At 46.7% G+C, this 16975-nt stretch overlaps 4 protein-coding genes across 7 annotated transcripts; 2 read left to right on the top strand and 2 right to left on the bottom strand.

Annotated features, from left to right (window-relative positions):
• Positions 1–395: 395 nt before the first annotated feature.
• Positions 396–1159, top strand: LOC6598789 (protein N-lysine methyltransferase FAM173B). The gene is made up of 2 exons (XM_002023864.2): positions 396–701; positions 772–1159. Exons 1-2 carry the CDS (start codon positions 425–427, stop codon positions 1131–1133), a joined length of 639 nt encoding a protein of 212 aa, XP_002023900.1. The 5' UTR covers positions 396–424; the 3' UTR covers positions 1134–1159.
• LOC6598788 (protein O-GlcNAcase) lies at positions 1148–4858 on the bottom strand. The gene is made up of 6 exons (XM_002023863.2): positions 4574–4858; positions 3755–4514; positions 2970–3702; positions 2843–2910; positions 2349–2779; positions 1148–2285 (listed from the first exon to the last, which is right to left on the bottom strand). Exons 1-6 carry the CDS (start codon positions 4809–4811, stop codon positions 1444–1446), a joined length of 3072 nt encoding a protein of 1023 aa, XP_002023899.1. The 5' UTR covers positions 4812–4858; the 3' UTR covers positions 1148–1443.
• A 160-nt stretch (positions 4859–5018) lies between these two features.
• LOC6598787 lies at positions 5019–6169 on the top strand. Its single transcript, XM_002023862.2, has 3 exons — positions 5019–5178; positions 5272–5427; positions 5500–6169. Exons 1-3 carry the CDS (start codon positions 5056–5058, stop codon positions 5965–5967), a joined length of 747 nt encoding a protein of 248 aa, XP_002023898.1. The 5' UTR covers positions 5019–5055; the 3' UTR covers positions 5968–6169.
• A 350-nt stretch (positions 6170–6519) lies between these two features.
• Positions 6520–16255, bottom strand: LOC6598786 (actin-binding LIM protein 3). 4 transcript variants are annotated; one of them, XM_026984782.1, is made up of 10 exons: positions 15794–16255; positions 9993–10972; positions 9633–9689; positions 8938–9491; positions 8706–8879; positions 8507–8646; positions 7685–7794; positions 7387–7453; positions 7074–7315; positions 6520–7008 (listed from the first exon to the last, which is right to left on the bottom strand). In XM_026984782.1, the coding sequence occupies exons 1-10, from the start codon at positions 15795–15797 to the stop codon at positions 6895–6897; spliced, it is 2442 nt and encodes an 813-aa protein (XP_026840583.1). In that variant the 5' UTR covers positions 15798–16255; the 3' UTR covers positions 6520–6894. The 4 variants fall into 4 exon arrangements, with proteins under 4 accessions (XP_026840583.1, XP_026840580.1, XP_026840582.1 ...); XM_026984779.1 differs by lacking the exon at positions 7685–7794 and adding an exon at positions 8319–8404 and having other exon boundaries at positions 15794–16254; XM_026984781.1 differs by lacking the exon at positions 7685–7794 and having other exon boundaries at positions 7387–7437; positions 15794–16254.
• Between the last annotated feature and the right edge of the window lie 720 nt (positions 16256–16975).

The following is a 16975-nucleotide window of genomic DNA, read 5'->3' as shown; positions in this document are numbered from 1 at the left end:
CAACAAAACACACGTAAAATCCTTCGAAAATTGTAATAGGCAGCGCACGCACACGCACACATAAAATGATGAAAAAAGTGTTGCCACATGTGTTGTACAGCGTCGCGATATATCGATTAGGCCAAACCAGTCGATGTTTACAGCGATATAATTTGCAACTCTGAACAACGTATACGATGTTCTTTACGTTGTTTTGTTAAATAAATAGCTAAATTTGAATTCAAAAAAATTCAACAAGATAATTATTTTAATTCATATAATTTTGTATATTTAGTCAATTACTGAATTTTGGGACAAACAAAATAAAGCTATATATTTATTATAAATAGCCAGATGTCCGGCTAATAATAATTGCCAGAACTAGCTTTAAAATAGCTGATTTGGCAACAGTAGGTGCTCGATTTTTTTGAAATCTCAATTCGGAATGGAAATTCTAAGCGATGGTGGCCAAAAATCCATTCAAAAAGCCCCTAGAAAGGGCATGTCAACTGGTGGAAAAATCCTAATCGCAGCCACAGGTGGTGTGGGGATCGGACTATCAATTGTGTGCGCCTCGTTTGTAGCTCCTGCTTTCCGCAAGATATGCCTACCTTATGTACCGGCGACCACAGAACAAATGCAGAATGTCCTTAGCTTTCTGCCAAAAAATGCCACCGGCAAGCTGTTGGACATTGGTTCGGGCGACGGTCGCATCGTGCTTGGTAAGTTGATCCTTTTTTGCACAACAGATCGACCGGCCCCCTTTATGTTATCTTATGTAATCCATTTCAGCGGCGGCCCAGCATACAAAGGGTCTGAAAACCGATGGAGTGGAGCTGAATCCCTGGCTTGTCTACTACTCGCGCTTGTCGGCGCTTCGTCACGGCGTGACCAGGCAGGCCAGCTTCTACCGTCGTGACCTGTGGAAGTTCAACATCAAAGATTACAACTTTGTTGTTATATTCGGTGTGGAGCAAATGATGAAGGACTTGGAGCACAAACTAATCGCCGAGTGCCCGCACAATACCAAGATCATCGCGTGCCGCTTTAAGCTGCCCAACCTGGAGCCGGAGCGCATCATTGAGGATGGGGTGAACACGGTGTGGTTCTATGACCTGAACAAGCAGACCCGACAAGTGAGCGGCAACAGTTGAGCAATAAAGCTGCATTTATTATTAAATAGTGTAGTTTTATTGTTCTTCTTGCTGAGAAAAACTATCCTTAAAATAAATGCTTGAGAGACGAGGAGACCGACTGTCAGAGGGCTACGCACGGGCGCAGCGAATCCCACTGAACCATTTAGTTGGTCAGTAATACAAAATTGTACGAAAATACAAAAAGGGAGCAGGACGGGGGATGAGCTGTAGCGAGGCTAGCCGGAATACAGAATATTAAGGAACACTGGGCGAGGAAATTGACACTTTACCACAGAGAAAAACGGCGAAACCCGCGAAACTGTTGATGCTAGAAACGGCGTCCCAAATAGATGCACTTGCTTCTCTCCTCGCGAAAGACCTCGACGAACCCGATCTTGGTGTAGAAGTTTAACTGTCCGGGATCGTGATCTGGCACACAGACATGCACACCGAAGCATCCGTTTGCACGCAGGGCGGCCAGCAGGACGGTTAGTATACGTTTGGTGATACCGCTATCACGATCCTCGGCTTCCTTTAAAGTGGCAGCAGTCAGAACGGCCGGAAAGGTAGCGCTCACTTCGGCGGGACAGTCCTGCAGCTCATCGTACTTGTTGTGAAACTGATCGAAAAAATGAGCAAGTAGCTGGTTCAGCTGAACGCTTGACTCGTCATCGCCGTCCAGCTCGTGCATAGTTTTGGGATACTTTTCACGCAGCTCCGCCATCCAGCACATTTGCAAGTTACGCCGAAATACGGTGACGTCCAAGGCTGCGCAGGCATAGCCCACAAGAGCACCGTTTTCATCGTACGCCACTATACACAGCTGCGGATTGAGCGTTATGTATGGGCCAACGATAGCGTCGGCCACAATATTGGCCACGCTCGAGGGCAGGGGAAAGTTGATGTGGATGTTGTCGGCGCCATCCAGTCCGCTGTGCCACTGCAGATATGTGCGCGTACAGATGTTGATCACGTCCAGCTCGTCTGCATTACGGTACGGTCTCAGAAGATAATAGTTTGCCGTTGGCTGCTCGGGCAACTTGTAGACAAACAGATCATTGCCAGAATCCACAGGCATCAGACGCTGCAGGTCGGCAATCAGACCGCCGCGAAAGACCCACGGTTCTTGGTCGCCCGACATGAAGGCCTCTTTCCAACCCTTGCTGAACCCTGCGGGGAAAAGATTTGTCAGTTTTCCATTAGGAGCCTGAGCAATGCTCACTGCACACTTACACGTATAGCTACCCTCCGTATAGGAGGACATGTTCTGCGGGAACTGACCCAGGGCCAGCCATTTAATGTAGCAGTTCAGGAGCGATAGAGCACCAGAAATGTCCCACACATACGAGTAAAGCTCATGGCAGATTTCCTTGTTCTGGCAGTTGGCTATTTTAATCAGCAGCTCCCCGACGCTGCCACAGAGCACGTCGAAGTTCTCGCACCGTTGCATCCACTCGCTTACCTCGGGTTTGGTGCTCTTGCTGGCCTCCCCCCTGCCGCCTGCCGAGGAGCGCTCCTTCAGGATTACATTCGCATTGGTCTTCAGCCAGTTGAACTCTTCCAGCAGCTTGAGGGCCCGGCTGCCATGTTCAAATGGTAAATAGAACAGATCACACAGTAATCCCAGATCTTCCGTAGTTATCTTTGATGCCTCCATAGTCGTTCTGGAAAACAGCACAAGGAAGAGGATGATTGACACTTATGTTGTGGTAATAACAAACACATACTCATGATCCTGTTCACGCATTTCTGTGTTCGATAGCGGGGAAGAGGTTGTACTTTCCACATGCATGCTCTGCGAATAAAAGAAGAGTGACTTTAATTGGTTCCAAGATCGAATTTGACTTTACTAACGTGCACATCGTTCACAGACTCCATGAGCACATCATCGGTGACCAGCTTGGTGATCTCCTCCTCCTTTGGAGAGACCTGGGAGGCTATGCTGCTGCTACATTCCATGGGCTCGTTGCCGCCGCCGCTAAGCGGACTCAGACTTGTGTCATCCAGCATTGTGTCCACGGTGAGGCTGGCCACAGGCTCCTGCTTCTCCTCCTCCAGAGATGCGTCCAATTCTTGATCCTTTGATTCGATTTCCAATTCTTCTGCCGGATTACCTCTGGATGCGATTGACTCGAAGATTTGATTGCCCAAATTCAGGCCCACAGACTCAGCCTCAGCGCTCTTTGCCTCCATGATGGGCACTGGAACAATGGAGATTGGTATCTTTTTGGGCAGCTCAATGTTGCAAGCCGCTGTAGTCGGTATGGGATTAATAATGTCATCATTGGTGACCACTTTGGTGGGCGACACCAGGGAGTTCATCACCGGATTGGATATCGGGGTCATAGAGGAGCTGACAGTGCTGCAAACATCTGCCAATGCCTGCAGCTGGGTGGTGTTCACTTCGGGCACAGTCCGGGTGTTTGTCGATGTGGTTGTGGTGGTCGTCAGGCTCATGCAGGTATTGATCGATGGTATGATCGGTATAATGGGCATAACCATTTGAACTTGCGGCTGTGGCTTGGTTATGGGTCCCCAGGCCTCCTTCTCCACAAAGAATTCCGGCAGCCAATCCGAAATGGCATTCCTAAAATAGTTTTTAGTAGGACAAAACCCAGCAAAACGATGTTCAGACTTACTTGAGAGCCACTCGTGGATGATATACGTTTTTAGATATAAACTCCGTGGGCATTTCATCCTCATTTTCAGTCTCCAGCTTGATATCGGAGCTCAGCGAGCTGTTCATCTTGGAATCCATGCTGCAGCGCGACCAAGAGGCCAGCGAGTGGATAGCAATAAAGTTGGCGTAGAACTCACAGTTGGGATTGGTCATCACTCCACGCAGGTGGGGGATCAGCTCGGGCGATCGGCCTGTGTACGGGCCCAGGAACACACGCTTCTGGTCGTAGTCGTTGGCATGCAAATTGTCCCAGATGCACGGAGGACGGCGTAGGACCTCCGTTATCTCCTGTATGGATTCAATGGATATTGTCTTTGAGATTACTTTATCTCCCGTCCAGAGAATATCGATGTCATTGTTGAGCTTTGACCCCAGGGTGTTTAAGTACTCCGATTCTTGGACTGTCGGCACAGCACGGGTGCCACAATACTGCGTTGGACAGAACAGGAACTTGGGACTGCCCAAGTGGGTGAAAATCTCATTGGTAACCGACACATGGGCATTGGCAAACGTCTGGAACACCTCCTTGTCGACCTTGGACAGTTCCGATTCAATGTCGTCGAAAAGCAAGGCATACGCCTCGCATCCGAATTGCGAGACCTGATCCAACTTCCGTTTTAGCGTCGCTATCTCCTTCGGACTGCTATAGGTCATGTCCAGTCCGGGCGACAAAGCGTAGTAGAAGGCAATGCCGGCTTCCTTTGCGGCCGCAATCAGACCTAAAGGCAGAGAAATTATGAACAAAAAAGAAAGAGAACACTGTGAAGCACCTGCTTACTGGATAGATGATCCGCTTCCTCAACCGTGTACAGCTCTCGCCAGTAAGCTCGGTGTTTGTAGTCGTCTTTAGGTGCGTACATGTACGAATCCATTCCCATCGACTTGAGTTTGCGAAATAGGCCCTTGCGCTGCTCCGTAGTCCAGGGGCGGCCGTAGAAGCCTTCGATCACGCCGCAAATAAACTGCCGCTGCTCATCCTGCTGGGACGCAAGCTGTGGTTCGGCGCCGTGTTCCATTTTTCTCAGGATTTAAGAAAGATACCGCAGGCAGCGACTTGCGAAAACAAATGTTATTTATTTCGGTTTTTGCAAACTAGTGTTGGGCACTGGCTAAAACCAGTCGTGCGCTACACCCAAACATCAATGATATCGATGTTTCGCCCAGCTCCAGTGCTCACGCGCCTATTCCAGCACTAGCTTAAAGAAACATCAATTTCGTTTTGTTTTGTTTATCTATTTTGTTTCGTTTTATAATAAGAGAATGCAGCCTTTTATCGTGATACGCAATTACCGGGAAGATGATGAATTCAAGTGCCAGGATCTGGTGCGAGACTACATTATGTCCTTCTCCACGAAATCGTTCTTCGCCCTGATGTTCCGAGAGGTACATAAATACATATGTTATGCATATATGTATACATAGATACGTGTCCTATCAGTATTTAACATTCAAAATGTTGGTTATTTCTGGCATCAGATTACACTTCAGTTCATAGTCATCACATGGGCGATATTCTTCATATTTCTGGGCGTGCCTCTGCTCTTTTGTACCCTCTCGATACCCGGATGCATCTTCTTTCTCTTCACCAGCACGTACTTCTCCTTCTACGCCAAGGCAATGGAGCTCATGAAGGTTTGAGTTACCGAATTCCTGTAAAAACATAAAACCTAAATAGCTAACGTTACTTAATCTCTTCCCGTTTAGGTGAAACCCTCCCAGTCCTTGGTGGCAGAGTGCTACGAGCCATTCATTTTTCGCTGTTCCCCCAAGGAGGCCAGCTATGAGGTCTTCGTGGAGAATTGCCCATACGATGAGGAGTACAAAAGGAAATTCCGTTGCCGAATTGTGGCCGCGATAAGTGTAAAAAATCACCATGCTGTGTACAATGCGGCTTGGATTTGTCGCTTTGCAATTGCTCCGGACTATCCCTATCAAAAGATTATGGAGCCCATGATCAGTCTTGTAGCGAAGAAATGCGCCACAGGTGGTTATGGCTCGCTAGAGTGCACCATTTCCGAGTGGCAGGAGAATGAACGCGAATTCTATGACGAATTTGGCTTTGTCACGCGTCAGATATACCACAAGAAGATCATTGGCAGCAGTCTTACTGTGATGAAGACACAATTAACGTACAGTTTACGCAATGACGATGGCATCCAGAAGCGAAATTAGGGCGATGTGAGTGCAATATATGTATAGAGAATCTCGATAAACTGTGACATGTACTAGTTCAATATTTATACATTAATTCTGTTGACTTTTCACATTCCGAAGTTAAGTCGAAACTGTAGAAACTCCCCCACCATCCGCTTCGCTTCCAAGAGGTTGTAATATTAATATTACATTATTATGTAAACATAGATAATATCGTACATTGCTTTTGTCCTGGTTTTATTATCTCTGGTTTATTCTTTGACATATTCTATTTAAATAAATAAATAAAATATTTAGTAATAAATAAAACTTGCATAATGGTTTAGCGTTTCTTTTTTGATGCCGCACATGCAACAATTGGCTGGCTGTTCTTTTAGCGCCTTTTGCTGCCGTGTAAACGTTTCTGAAGGTACATTTATTTCATTCTTTGATGCTTATCGGTTGATTTTCTCTAGCCCTTGAACGTGTTTTTCAGTGAAGTAAATAATGTAATTTAGCAAACGAATCCAATTACAAAAAAAATATGCAGCTGCATTGTGTATAAAAAGCTTTCATGCCAGACATGCAATGTTTTAACTAATTGAAATCTGTATACATTTCGTATTTATTTGGGATTTTGTTTTCCTTAGTGTTGTGTTCCTTTTAGTTACAATCTTCTCTCTATAGGCGCAACTAATTCTTAAAAAAATAAACTGTCCGCTCCTTTCCGATCCGATCCGTTCCTTTCCGCATTGTAACTGTTTAAATTTAGTTTTAGTTTCAGCTTCACTTGCATCAACTATTTAAAGCGTGTTTCAAAACTGGCTGTGAAATTAGCATAGTTTCCCATTAATTTGTTGTTTCTTCCTTTCTTTTAAGGTAAAATGTATTATTTTGGTTTCGTCGCAAGCAGCCTCCTCGATCCAGCAGGTGAAGATCCTGTCCTGAACTGCATCGTTCGTCCGCTTAGAAAAGCTTCACCCGCCGCTTCAGCTCGTTGCGCCTCCACTGGGGCAGGCGGTAGAACTCTGACCTGACGCACTGCAAGATGTGCTCAAACTCGATGTCCGACAGATGACGCTGCGGATGATATTACAAGGGATTATCAAGTATCCGTAAGGTAAGGGAAGTACACTGGCGTTTACCTCCAGATTACAGCGATCAACGTCCGAAGGCAGACGATAGTTTGTGATAAGCAATAGATGGTAAGGATAGATCTTGGCTGGCTCATGCACCAGCATCGAGTGTGCCATATTGGGCAGACTTCGTCGAATAAGTCCCGCCTGGGGATAGTGGTACGAGAGTGCACCTGAATATGTGCTCGAGGCGGGCATATCGCCGCCCATCAAGGCCCGTCTATCTCCCTCGGTGATCGAGTCCACAGAAGCTATACAAAAAACCAACAAAAATATAATTAGCAGGAATCAGGCAGGACATATGGAATCCCCCAGAACTTACCTTCCGATTTGCCACAGCTCAGATCTGTGCTGTGCGTTTTGTCGCCCAGTCCTCCATAAGAGAAATCCTGTTTAAAATCAAAACAGAATACAAATTTAATCTCTTTATACGGGGGTATATGAAAGGATCATGCATAAACAGGAAAAACCCATAGATAAGTGCAAGGCGATAGAACTAAAAAACAGAATGCCGATCATACGCATACACAAGATATAAATGGCATAAAAAATTATAAGGTCTATGGCATTACGAGTACAACAAGGTTACAACGTTACAACGACAACGAAAGCAGTCTTACAGTAGTGGCACCATGCATCGTGGCGGCGGCAGATGTTGTGGAACTGAATGTGTGAGATCGTGGGGCCAGGCCGTATCCAGGTTTGGGTACATGACGCAGGGCGCTCACCACTGAGCAGAGTAGTAGTACGAGTAGTTGGATTAGATGGATGATGCAAATGTTCGAGTACAGTTTTGGTTAGTTTAGTGTGGCATGATCAGTGTTCGATGGTATGGGGTTGTTTGTGTTGTTGGGGAACGCGGTTCAAGGCAACAAGGCATACACACAGAGAGACAGATTTTGGATAGCATAGAATTATAGGTTTAGACACACAAGGAAGCAGCAGACCAACCAACCAGTTGAGATGTTATTCAAAATGTTTTTTGTTTTTGTTAATTATGCAACGGGGCCACCAGGATCATAGGATCATCCATCCGTGAGGAGGGGCGGCCGACAGCAGCAACAAGTAAAGGATGAGAAAGACACAAACGAATGCAGTCAGCCACAGGTTAAGGTTAAAAGTCAAGTGTTATGGGTGGTTAGAAGAGTGTTTAGACCGCCAAATATGTGTACGAGTATATTAAGAGAGCTACAGCACAGCACTAATGAGTACCCAGCACCGGAGAGTGGGATCTAGCCACGGGGCAGCACTTACTGAGCTGTAGCCGTTGCGTATATAGGGCAGAGTAGTCGTTTTGAATCCGTATCCGGGCTTTGGCGGCGATCGATAGGAATGTATGGCTATAAACGTAATTGGCTATATATAGTATCGAATCGAAATCATATCACACCCTAACAAACGAGTACGAGACTAGAATATAAATGCTACGGCTAGACGATTACCATTGTAACTGGGCGCATTTCCCAGCGATTTGCCCAGCGAGCCGCGATAGCTTGTGGACCGATCGAACATTTCATCCTCATAGAAGGGCTTCTGTGAGTCCAGATGGCGTGACGGTGATGCCCCGATGGGCGATTCGTATCTGCAAAAGGGCACAACAGAATCAAAGCAATGCCGATAAGCTTATGCCCCAGGACCTACCTCAACTTGTATAGCGGCTCCTTTGAGGCTGATGGCGTGCGCGAGGCATTGCGAGGATCGAGGTTGTTCTGCTTCCACTTTCGGTGCTTGGCGTGCTCCTTAAGGTCCTTGGCAATGACTGAGCCAATGCCCGAGTTGAGCTTCTCCAGTTCCGCGGCCTCGCGTTGGAGGCGTCTGCGTTCCAAACAGAAAGGTTTAATGGCTTTTCTCTTCACTTTTTTTTGTTACCTACCTTTGCTCCTCGTCATTTTTGGCATTGCCATTCGTCTGCTTGCCGTTCTGGACATTCTCGTCCTCGTCATCCGAGACGGGCACGCCCTTGTAGGTGTCGCTGTAGCGTCGCCTGCGCTCCGGATCAGTGTAGGGATAGGGCGGTGCTGGGAAGTCATCCCTTTCGATTTTCGGCTGCTCGCCGGGCAACGGCTTCTTGGCGTCCGGATAGTGCGACAGCTCAATGGGTTCTTCGTTGTTCATGCCGGGACTTTTGGGGCGTGGCGTTTCCGACCGTATGGCATCCACCAGGACCTTCATGGCACTACGCGTCCGGGAATGAGGACGCGATGGCGGCCGACTGCCCGCCACCGAGCCCGCATTGCTGGTCGTCGCATACGATGCTGGCCTGTGAAAGTGCGGCGATAGTGGCGTCTTGTCATACGGATCGATCGGCTTGCGCAGATAGTGCGGTGCATCCGTCAGATAGCTGTAGGTGTAAATGCGCGATATATCTTCACCGATCGGTCGGCCATACTCGCGGAGTATCAGACCGGGGCTTACGGTGCGGTAATGCTGGAAAAGTACACATCAGATTATGAGTCAGGGATTTCTTTTGCGATGGGGGGTTGCATGCAGTGCCGTGATTAAAGATTTTAGTATTCAAAATGATAAAAAAAAAAACAAATGGGAAATCATAAAAATCATAAAACAAACCTTGCGGCTAGAGGAATAAAGTGAACCATTTATACTCGGTGTTCTGGAGCGGATGTACTGAAAACGAACAGAAATCAAAAACGCAAGCTCAAAATAAAGTGAACTAAAATGCAACAAAAGAAATTATAAAATCAAATAATAATCAATTGCAGTGTGTGCAGAGATCTCCGATCAGAATCTGATCTTTCACCTCTGCCAAAGTGAACAGTGTGGGGTATAGTATAGGTGCCATATATGCATAGTGTGCGGAGCATTCGAATTAGTAGCAAGAACAGCAGCCGCTTTTGTGTTGGGATCGCTTTGTTACGGTTACGGTTACCGAGGATGCCAAGTATAGCTATTGGATCTGCCCGTACATACCATTTCGCTCAGTGCACTGGAGCTCATGCGATCACACTCGGTGTCTGTGAAGTTGCCATTGGAGGCGCCGCCAACCACCGACGTGTTGCCCCCGCCGCCGTTCAGTATTATGCCGGACTCCGAGGGTCCGGGGCCGCAGCGTGGATGCCAAATGGCGCTGCCCTGCAGGTACATTTCCTCACCGTCGCCAAACGGATCGCCGCACTTGGTGCAGCGGGCGCATGTTGGATGGAAGTGATGGTTGTCGCCGGCCTGCAGCACCTTGCCGCTGATGAAGCGATTGCAGTAGGCGCACTTCACGCCGAAACCCTTCTGGTAGCACTTCTCGCAGTACGGCACGGCATCCTTGCCCATGTACTCGCCGTTGAGGACCACCTGGCAGGCCTTGCAGCGGAAACAGGAGACATGCCACTGCCGGTCGAGAGCGACCAGAGCCTGGCCCTCCTTCAGCAGCTCCCCGCAACCGGCACAGTCGTTGGGATCGTAGTCCTCCTTCAGGTGAGCCTTGTGCGAGACAACGCCGCCGGTCAGCTGCTGGTGGGCGGTGGCCCGGGTGGGGCTCTCCGCTGGCGGTGCCGGCGACGAGACGGCCTTTTGTCGTGTCGGCGAAACAGGAGCACCGCCCGACACACAGTGCTCGCAAAGGACCTCCTTGCCAGTGTTGGTCACCTTGCTGCCGGACTTGAACGGCTGCTGGCACTTGGAGCACGTAAAGCACTTCTGGTGGTACGTCTTGCCCATGGTGCTGACCACCTCCCCCTCCACATACTGCTGGCACGTGGCACACTTGGTGCCGTACAGCCGCTGGTAGTCCGGTATGCAGTAGTAGGCGCTGTCTTTTGTAAAGAATCCGCCGGTGGCCAGGGACTTCTTGCACTGGCAGCACTGGAAGCAGGCCTTGTGGAAATGATTGTCGGCCACGCGCAGCACCTCGCCGGAGCACTTTTTCGTGCATTTTGCACAGTAAATTTTTTGTTTACCTGCAAGCAAAACGGAGAGAAAACATCGAATAGAGATTATTGTATTGCAGATTCGATTAGGAATAGATTATCGCCTGTGGCTCGGTTCGATTGTGTTCCAATCCAATTCATTCAGTCGACGCTACCAACCGTCGTAGCAGTCCAGATTACGTATTCCGTCGGGCAAAGCAAGGCTGATGTCATATGCATGTGATGCGATAATGCCCCAACCTTGCCCCGTTTGGCCGGGCACGGCCCCAGGCCCGGTACCGTTTGAAAGCCCCGTTTGAACGATATATATTTGGATGTGTATGTTCATTTTGTATGGGAATCGTATATGGAAAGATATATCCCTTTAGTTTTATGCTACTGACAGCTGTAGTCAGTCGAGGCAAACTCTTTGAACCAGATATCTGGTTCTGAAGGTGGCATGACTCATGCGCTAGGCAAACAATTAATCTTATCATTGATAAGGCCAAGGGCGGTACACTCTACACTGTAGGTATTGTATATGTATGTATTTTCACTGTTCATTAATGTACACACAAGTGTGCAAGCGCACTCTAGACAAGTGGAACAGGTTAAATACATCTGACATGTATCTACATATATATATTATATGTATCTGAACAGTTGTCGGCCACTCCACTCTACCACATGTGCAGATATATTTTCATACATACATTATTTTAAAATACTTTTTAGAATCGATTCTAAACATTGCTGTGGCGATTCTTAGAAGTGCACTCAGATTATTTGTGAATGTAAACACAGATAAGCCTTGGGTTGACTGGGTTTGTTCTATCTATCTATCTATCTATCTATCAGAGAGCATTGCGTAATACACAAATATTCATATTTATGTGTGTCCAAACCGAACAGAATTATACGGTTACAGAAATTCTCACAGCGATCTGCTTGTTGGAGGGGAGACCAGCCCCAGACTCAAAGCCATGACGGCATCACACAAAACGTAACGAAACAAATTGTTGGCCATGACTGATGATGGGTTGATGTTGATCTACCAGTCGGCCGGTTTCTTGCCAGCCAGCAGTCGACCGGCGGGGCCCCAGTGAGCGGTTGATTAAATCGTAGATCCAACAGATCCAAAACCAGCCAGTTGCAACGTTCTCTGTTCTCTGTTTTCTGTTCTCTCTTTCTCTTTGTTGATTTGTATTTCTGTTTTTTCCCCCCTTTTGTCTGCGTTTTGTGGGTTTTTCGGTATAAATGTTCGATAAGGTGAGTGTTTGTGCGGCGACTGGCTAGCTTTTATAATTATTGTGACGTATATGGTCTGTTATCGCATACAAAAATTCCTGTACAGTTTTTCCTTATTTAGTTTCTTGGTATCCACAACTCCAAGCATGCAAGAAACCCATGAATTAGTTCTCAAGTAAAGTTTTCACTGTTAATATGGTAAAAGAAATATGCCGCATTCAAAAGTTATCTTTTTTTGTATTTATAGGTATCGATTCTAATCTAGAATTTATAAACGGAGTAGAATGATTAATGTTTGGTCTAGTGCGGAAAGCTTTGGAATAAAGTTGAAACTTAATAAAGTATGTACAAATTGTAAGAAACTTTTGTAACTAAAAATAACCGAAACAGAGCCCGGTGAATGAACTTTCATTGAAGGAATACCCAAGGGAAATGGCAACAATCCTTGGTGTGTGCTTCGAAGGGAGTAATAAAATCAATAAAAAGTCGTTGACATTATTAAGCCCCACATTTTTGGTGGGGAATATCAGGCATTTAGGTACATATGTATGATCCAATCTGTATAGTACATTATTGTATGTTCGATGACGCAAACAGAGTCAGTCGTCCAATTAGAATGTCCGAACATCTGATAATACAGTTACCTCGTATTTGGTGTACAATTGGTTTTTTTTACGGTGCTGTGGCTTTCGTCACTAGCTTGGACTTCCGTTGAAAGTAATATATGTATTAAATATACGAGTGGGTGTGTGAGTGTATTTGTGTTTGTTTAAATTTTGTGTGTACGTGTTTTGTTTCAATTAATTTCATTTATGTTGTTGTCTGACTGTTTATTATGCAATCCCTCACACACTGGGATTTGCATATTGATTTTGGCATTTTGTTTATTGGGTTTTCAGTGTTTTCCGCTCGTATTAGCAGATCCATGATAATTACAGACCCAACTCTAAACAATTTCAATGTGAAAATTACATTTTCATGCAACAGACACAGATAGGGATAGGGAGAGAGAGAGAGTCGCGACAAGTTGCCGCCTAGTTAGTATCATAAAAGTTTGAGCGCACATTTTCATTTTTATTATAATTACAGAGAGGAGAGGAGAGCGGAGCGGAGCGGCGATGTTTTGTTGCTGGTGTAGTAGTGCCTAGTGCCCCCCGATGATGTCATCGGCGGCGTCTGTAGCGCCAGCGACAACACGGAGCAGTTGTTTTTTTTAATGATTATTTCGGAGTTGTGGCAGAGCAGCCGGAGCATGTGCCTCACAAACTGGTTAGTGGAGTGGAGGCACTCCGCATTTGAAATACAAACAAAACAGCCCAAAAACCCGTCCGGCAACAAGAGCGGAGCAGAGCAGCAGCCACCAGGGGGCAAGTCCAAGGTTAAAGTCGCGCCTCACGTTTCAGGCAAACAGGCAAACACAGACCCCATACGATTCGATTCTATTCCACAAATACGGTTCTGTGTCGAAAGGTCAGTCTGCATGGCAGAGTGAATATTTTAATTAAATTTTAGCCGCGCCCCAAAAAGCCTGAACATCCCTAACCTTAAACCGAACGAATGAAAGCTAAACCCCCCCCATGTCATGGTCATGACATGCAGCAGATTGTGCACCGAGCAAGTGCGTCGTCAAATCCTTGACAGTCTGTGCCGTGCCCGGGAAAATGTCGAGGACAATGCAGGTCAAGGCAGTTTGCGGAAACAGGTGAAGCCTGTTGGGGATTAGAGTCGGGTCGTGGCTGCACAACAATACGTTCCAACTGGAAAAGAGCGTGTTTTTCAGCCAAACAATAAATAATCCCCAGAGCGAAAGCAAACATCTCTCGCTCATGCATTCCACGCCCACACCTTCCCACTCCCGCAAATGGTTCTGTGGAGAAGAGCAACAACATAATATATACACAAAAAAATATAGAGATACAAATACATTTGAACGTGCGAGTGTGTATTTTATACGCTCTCCGCATTACTCATCAAATTTAAATTGCTTTGCAAAGTGTTATTTTATGCTGTGCTACCTGACGACGCACCGCACTGTGTGGTTTCTACGAGTACGGGTACGAGTACGGGTACGTAAGGTTGGTTCAGAGATCATTTTGAAAGTGCTTCCTGTATGCTTATTAGACGAAAAGTGAAAAGAGCCGCCGCCTGCTCGCCACACATACACACCCACACACACAAACGATGACGCTGCGGCCACAAAAATAGCATTCAATTAGGCGAGTGAAAGGGAGGGAGGAGGGGGGGAGGCTGAAAGAGTTGCCGTGCCTGAAGACGACAACACAACAGAAGATGCCACTTTCTATGCAAGTGCTCTGACCTATATAACCCCGCCTGGGAAAAGGGGAAATGAAATGAAATGCAGGCGAATGCACCACACAACTCGTGCACGAACAAATCAATGGGTAAATAAATGAGAAAGAGCCCCTAAATGAATAAGGGGGCTGCGGCGGCGGCGGCGGCTGAGGCAACTCGTTTGGTTTTGCCCCTTTCGTTTTCATTTGAGCACCAGCTAAAAAGGAAACCCCATGCAAGTCAATGTGCGCCTGTCATGAGTTCATGTTCATGTTGAGCAGTTGTTGCTGGAGTCTATATGGCTATTGTTGAGCCTTTTGCGTTGAGAGCGACGAACGGCGGTGCACATTATGGGGTCCGGTCTCCCCACTCCGGTCTCCAATGCGATCCGAAGCGACTCCTCGAACCGAAGTCCAAGTCAATTAGGCATTTTAGGCACGCATACAACTATAAGTGGCTCCCGCCCAGCCCCAGCGACAGCACATGAACTCAATTAGGGCCAGGCCAGAGGGACGAGACGGACGGATTGTCGAGTAATTAATCACAGCATGGGAGAGTCGGAGAACCAACGGTATATGCTAACATAGTAGGGCTCGCCTCATGCACTGAAAGCCATAGAAAAAGCTCATTCAGCGCCAGATTCAACGGTAGATTTACAGGTATGTATGGTATGACGGCGCTCTCACGACGGAACGGCGGGGGACACCCTAACGGTATCGTGTGTAATTGCAGTTGCATGCACAAGCACGCTGAGGTTTATTCGGTCAGGTTTTTTTCTTCGTTCTCCTTCGGTTCTCCCATCTCCGATATCACACGTCGATTTGGGGCGCAGCAGTCGATGGCCGACAAAACGACAGAACGACGGAACGACGGCATGGCAAAAAATAAAACTTGTTCTTACAACAACTAATAAATGACGTCATCGCCGTCGCAGCTGAGAAATAAAATAGGGAGTGGACGTGGACGAGACCCCAGTCCGTGCCAATCACATGTGAGAGGGTATTTGCTGGGGTATGTGTGAGCTAGAGAGAGAGAGAGAGGTGGCCAAAGATCCCCCCAACTTCGAGCGTATAGTACGGATTCCCAGCTGACGAATATTGATTAACGGTAGTCGCAGACTATGTAGTTTCGTTCCCTTTCTCGGATACCTTGCCATAGTCTGTCACTAATACCGATAATGCCATCAGCTTCTATCTGAGAAGCAGCAGGGCCCACGGCCCACCACCACCCTCTTTCGATGGCTTTGCGCAGACACACACACAATCACAACACACAGAGGGAGAGAGAGGCAGAGAGAGAGAGAGGGAGAGAGTGTATGGCCAGATAACTTACCCATAGCGAGATACAGATACTGCTATGCTCTTCGCACTTGCGCCTGCAAAATGGGGGAGGGAAAGAAACACGCACACACGAGCACACACACTGACGACACGCACGGGGAAAGCACAACTACACGGGCACAGGTCACCACTACTTCCTCTTCACTTCACTAACAAAATTTTCCTTCTGCTTAGATTTTTTCTATTTGTATCTTTCGCCGTATGCATTCGCAATATCTACGTAGCGGGCACAGTGCGCGTGTGTGGGTGTGGTGTGGTGTGCTTAACGCGAACTTTCAACTCGATTCGGATTCAGATGCTTGTTCTGCTTTTTAGATTCACAAATGCCTTTTGCCGACAAAGATCACAGTGAAAAATGGTGGTTTTATATGCTTTTCATGCGACACAATTTCAAACGGAGGAGCTGCGACCAGAAAAATACCGCACCAGCACCAAGCACCGACGGCAGCAACGAAACGAGTGTATCTCTCAGATACGAGCCGCCTCGGTTTGAAGATACTTTTTATCTATCGATTACATCCGATTGACCAGCCTATCGATGGTAATAGTCGAAAAACGCTGCCGTTTCTAGAGACGGATACATGTATCTCAGATACGAGCCGCTTCCGTTTGCAGATACTTTTCAACTATCGATCACATCCGGTTGTATAATCGAATAGCATTGCCGCACTAGAGAAAGGAATTCAAAATATGCTTTAGAAATCCTCATAAGATTGGTAACAGATCTTTTTTAAAATTCTGGAAATATAAATAATCGAATATATTTTTTCGTAGCGTAGTCTAATAATTTGATTTTCAAAATATATTTTAGGACGATAACTGGCGAAATGAAGGCCTTGAGAAAATTTCTGCAAGTTAGATAACCCCTTGATTCAATATTTTGGGTGGTCAAAAAATCTGTTGCGGGGGCGACGTTGTTTTACTCAGTTCTTGGAGAGCTTCTGGCCAAAAAATGGCTGTGTACCACTCAGAACTTAGCTTCATAGTTTTCTCAAATTCTATATTTCCTTCCGCCGTGATTCATCGCCTGTTACTATGTTAAAAACTCAGGAGTACCCGCTGTCACCAGATCGAGTTTCAGGAGTTTTACAATGTGGAGTGGTATCGCCTAGTGGACCCCCTCGAGATGCCCACGCGGTCTTCAAAATCGGTTTTAGAAATCGTGAAAAACTGG

The sequence above is a fragment of the Drosophila persimilis genome, unplaced genomic scaffold, assembly GCF_003286085.1.
Source record: "Drosophila persimilis strain 14011-0111.01,24,50 unplaced genomic scaffold, DperRS2 tig00000000-arrow-pilon, whole genome shotgun sequence".
Taxonomy (NCBI): Eukaryota; Metazoa; Arthropoda; class Insecta; order Diptera; family Drosophilidae; genus Drosophila; species Drosophila persimilis.
Note: the sequence above shows the minus strand (reverse complement) of the source record. Positions and strands in the feature narration are given on the sequence as shown.

Bases quoted from the DNA above. Each gene is read 5' to 3' on its own strand.
- LOC6598788 (XM_002023863.2), bottom strand. From the start codon at position 4,811: ATGGAACACGGCGCCGAACCACAGCTTGCGTCCCAGCAGGATGAGCAG. The intron at 2,780-2,842 runs GTATGTGTTTGT...GCTGTTTTCCAG, and splicing joins ATGCGTGAACAGGATCATGA to AACGACTATGGAGGCATCAA. The intron at 2,286-2,348 runs GTAAGTGTGCAG...TTTTCCCCGCAG, and splicing joins TACGGAGGGTAGCTATACGT to GGTTCAGCAAGGGTTGGAAA.
- LOC6598789 (XM_002023864.2), top strand. From the start codon at position 425: ATGGAAATTCTAAGCGATGGTGGCCAAAAATCCATTCAAAAAGCCCCT. The intron at 702-771 runs GTAAGTTGATCC...AATCCATTTCAG, and splicing joins CGACGGTCGCATCGTGCTTG to CGGCGGCCCAGCATACAAAG.
- LOC6598786 (XM_026984782.1), bottom strand. The intron at 8,880-8,937 runs GTAGGTAACAAA...TTTGGAACGCAG, and splicing joins AAAAATGACGAGGAGCAAAG to ACGCCTCCAACGCGAGGCCG. The intron at 7,316-7,386 runs GTAAGTTCTGGG...TTTTTTGTATAG, and splicing joins GAGCTGTGGCAAATCGGAAG to CTTCTGTGGACTCGATCACC.
- LOC6598787 (XM_002023862.2), top strand. From the start codon at position 5,056: ATGCAGCCTTTTATCGTGATACGCAATTACCGGGAAGATGATGAATTC. The intron at 5,179-5,271 runs GTACATAAATAC...TTCTGGCATCAG, and splicing joins TCGCCCTGATGTTCCGAGAG to ATTACACTTCAGTTCATAGT. The intron at 5,428-5,499 runs GTTTGAGTTACC...CTTCCCGTTTAG, and splicing joins AGGCAATGGAGCTCATGAAG to GTGAAACCCTCCCAGTCCTT.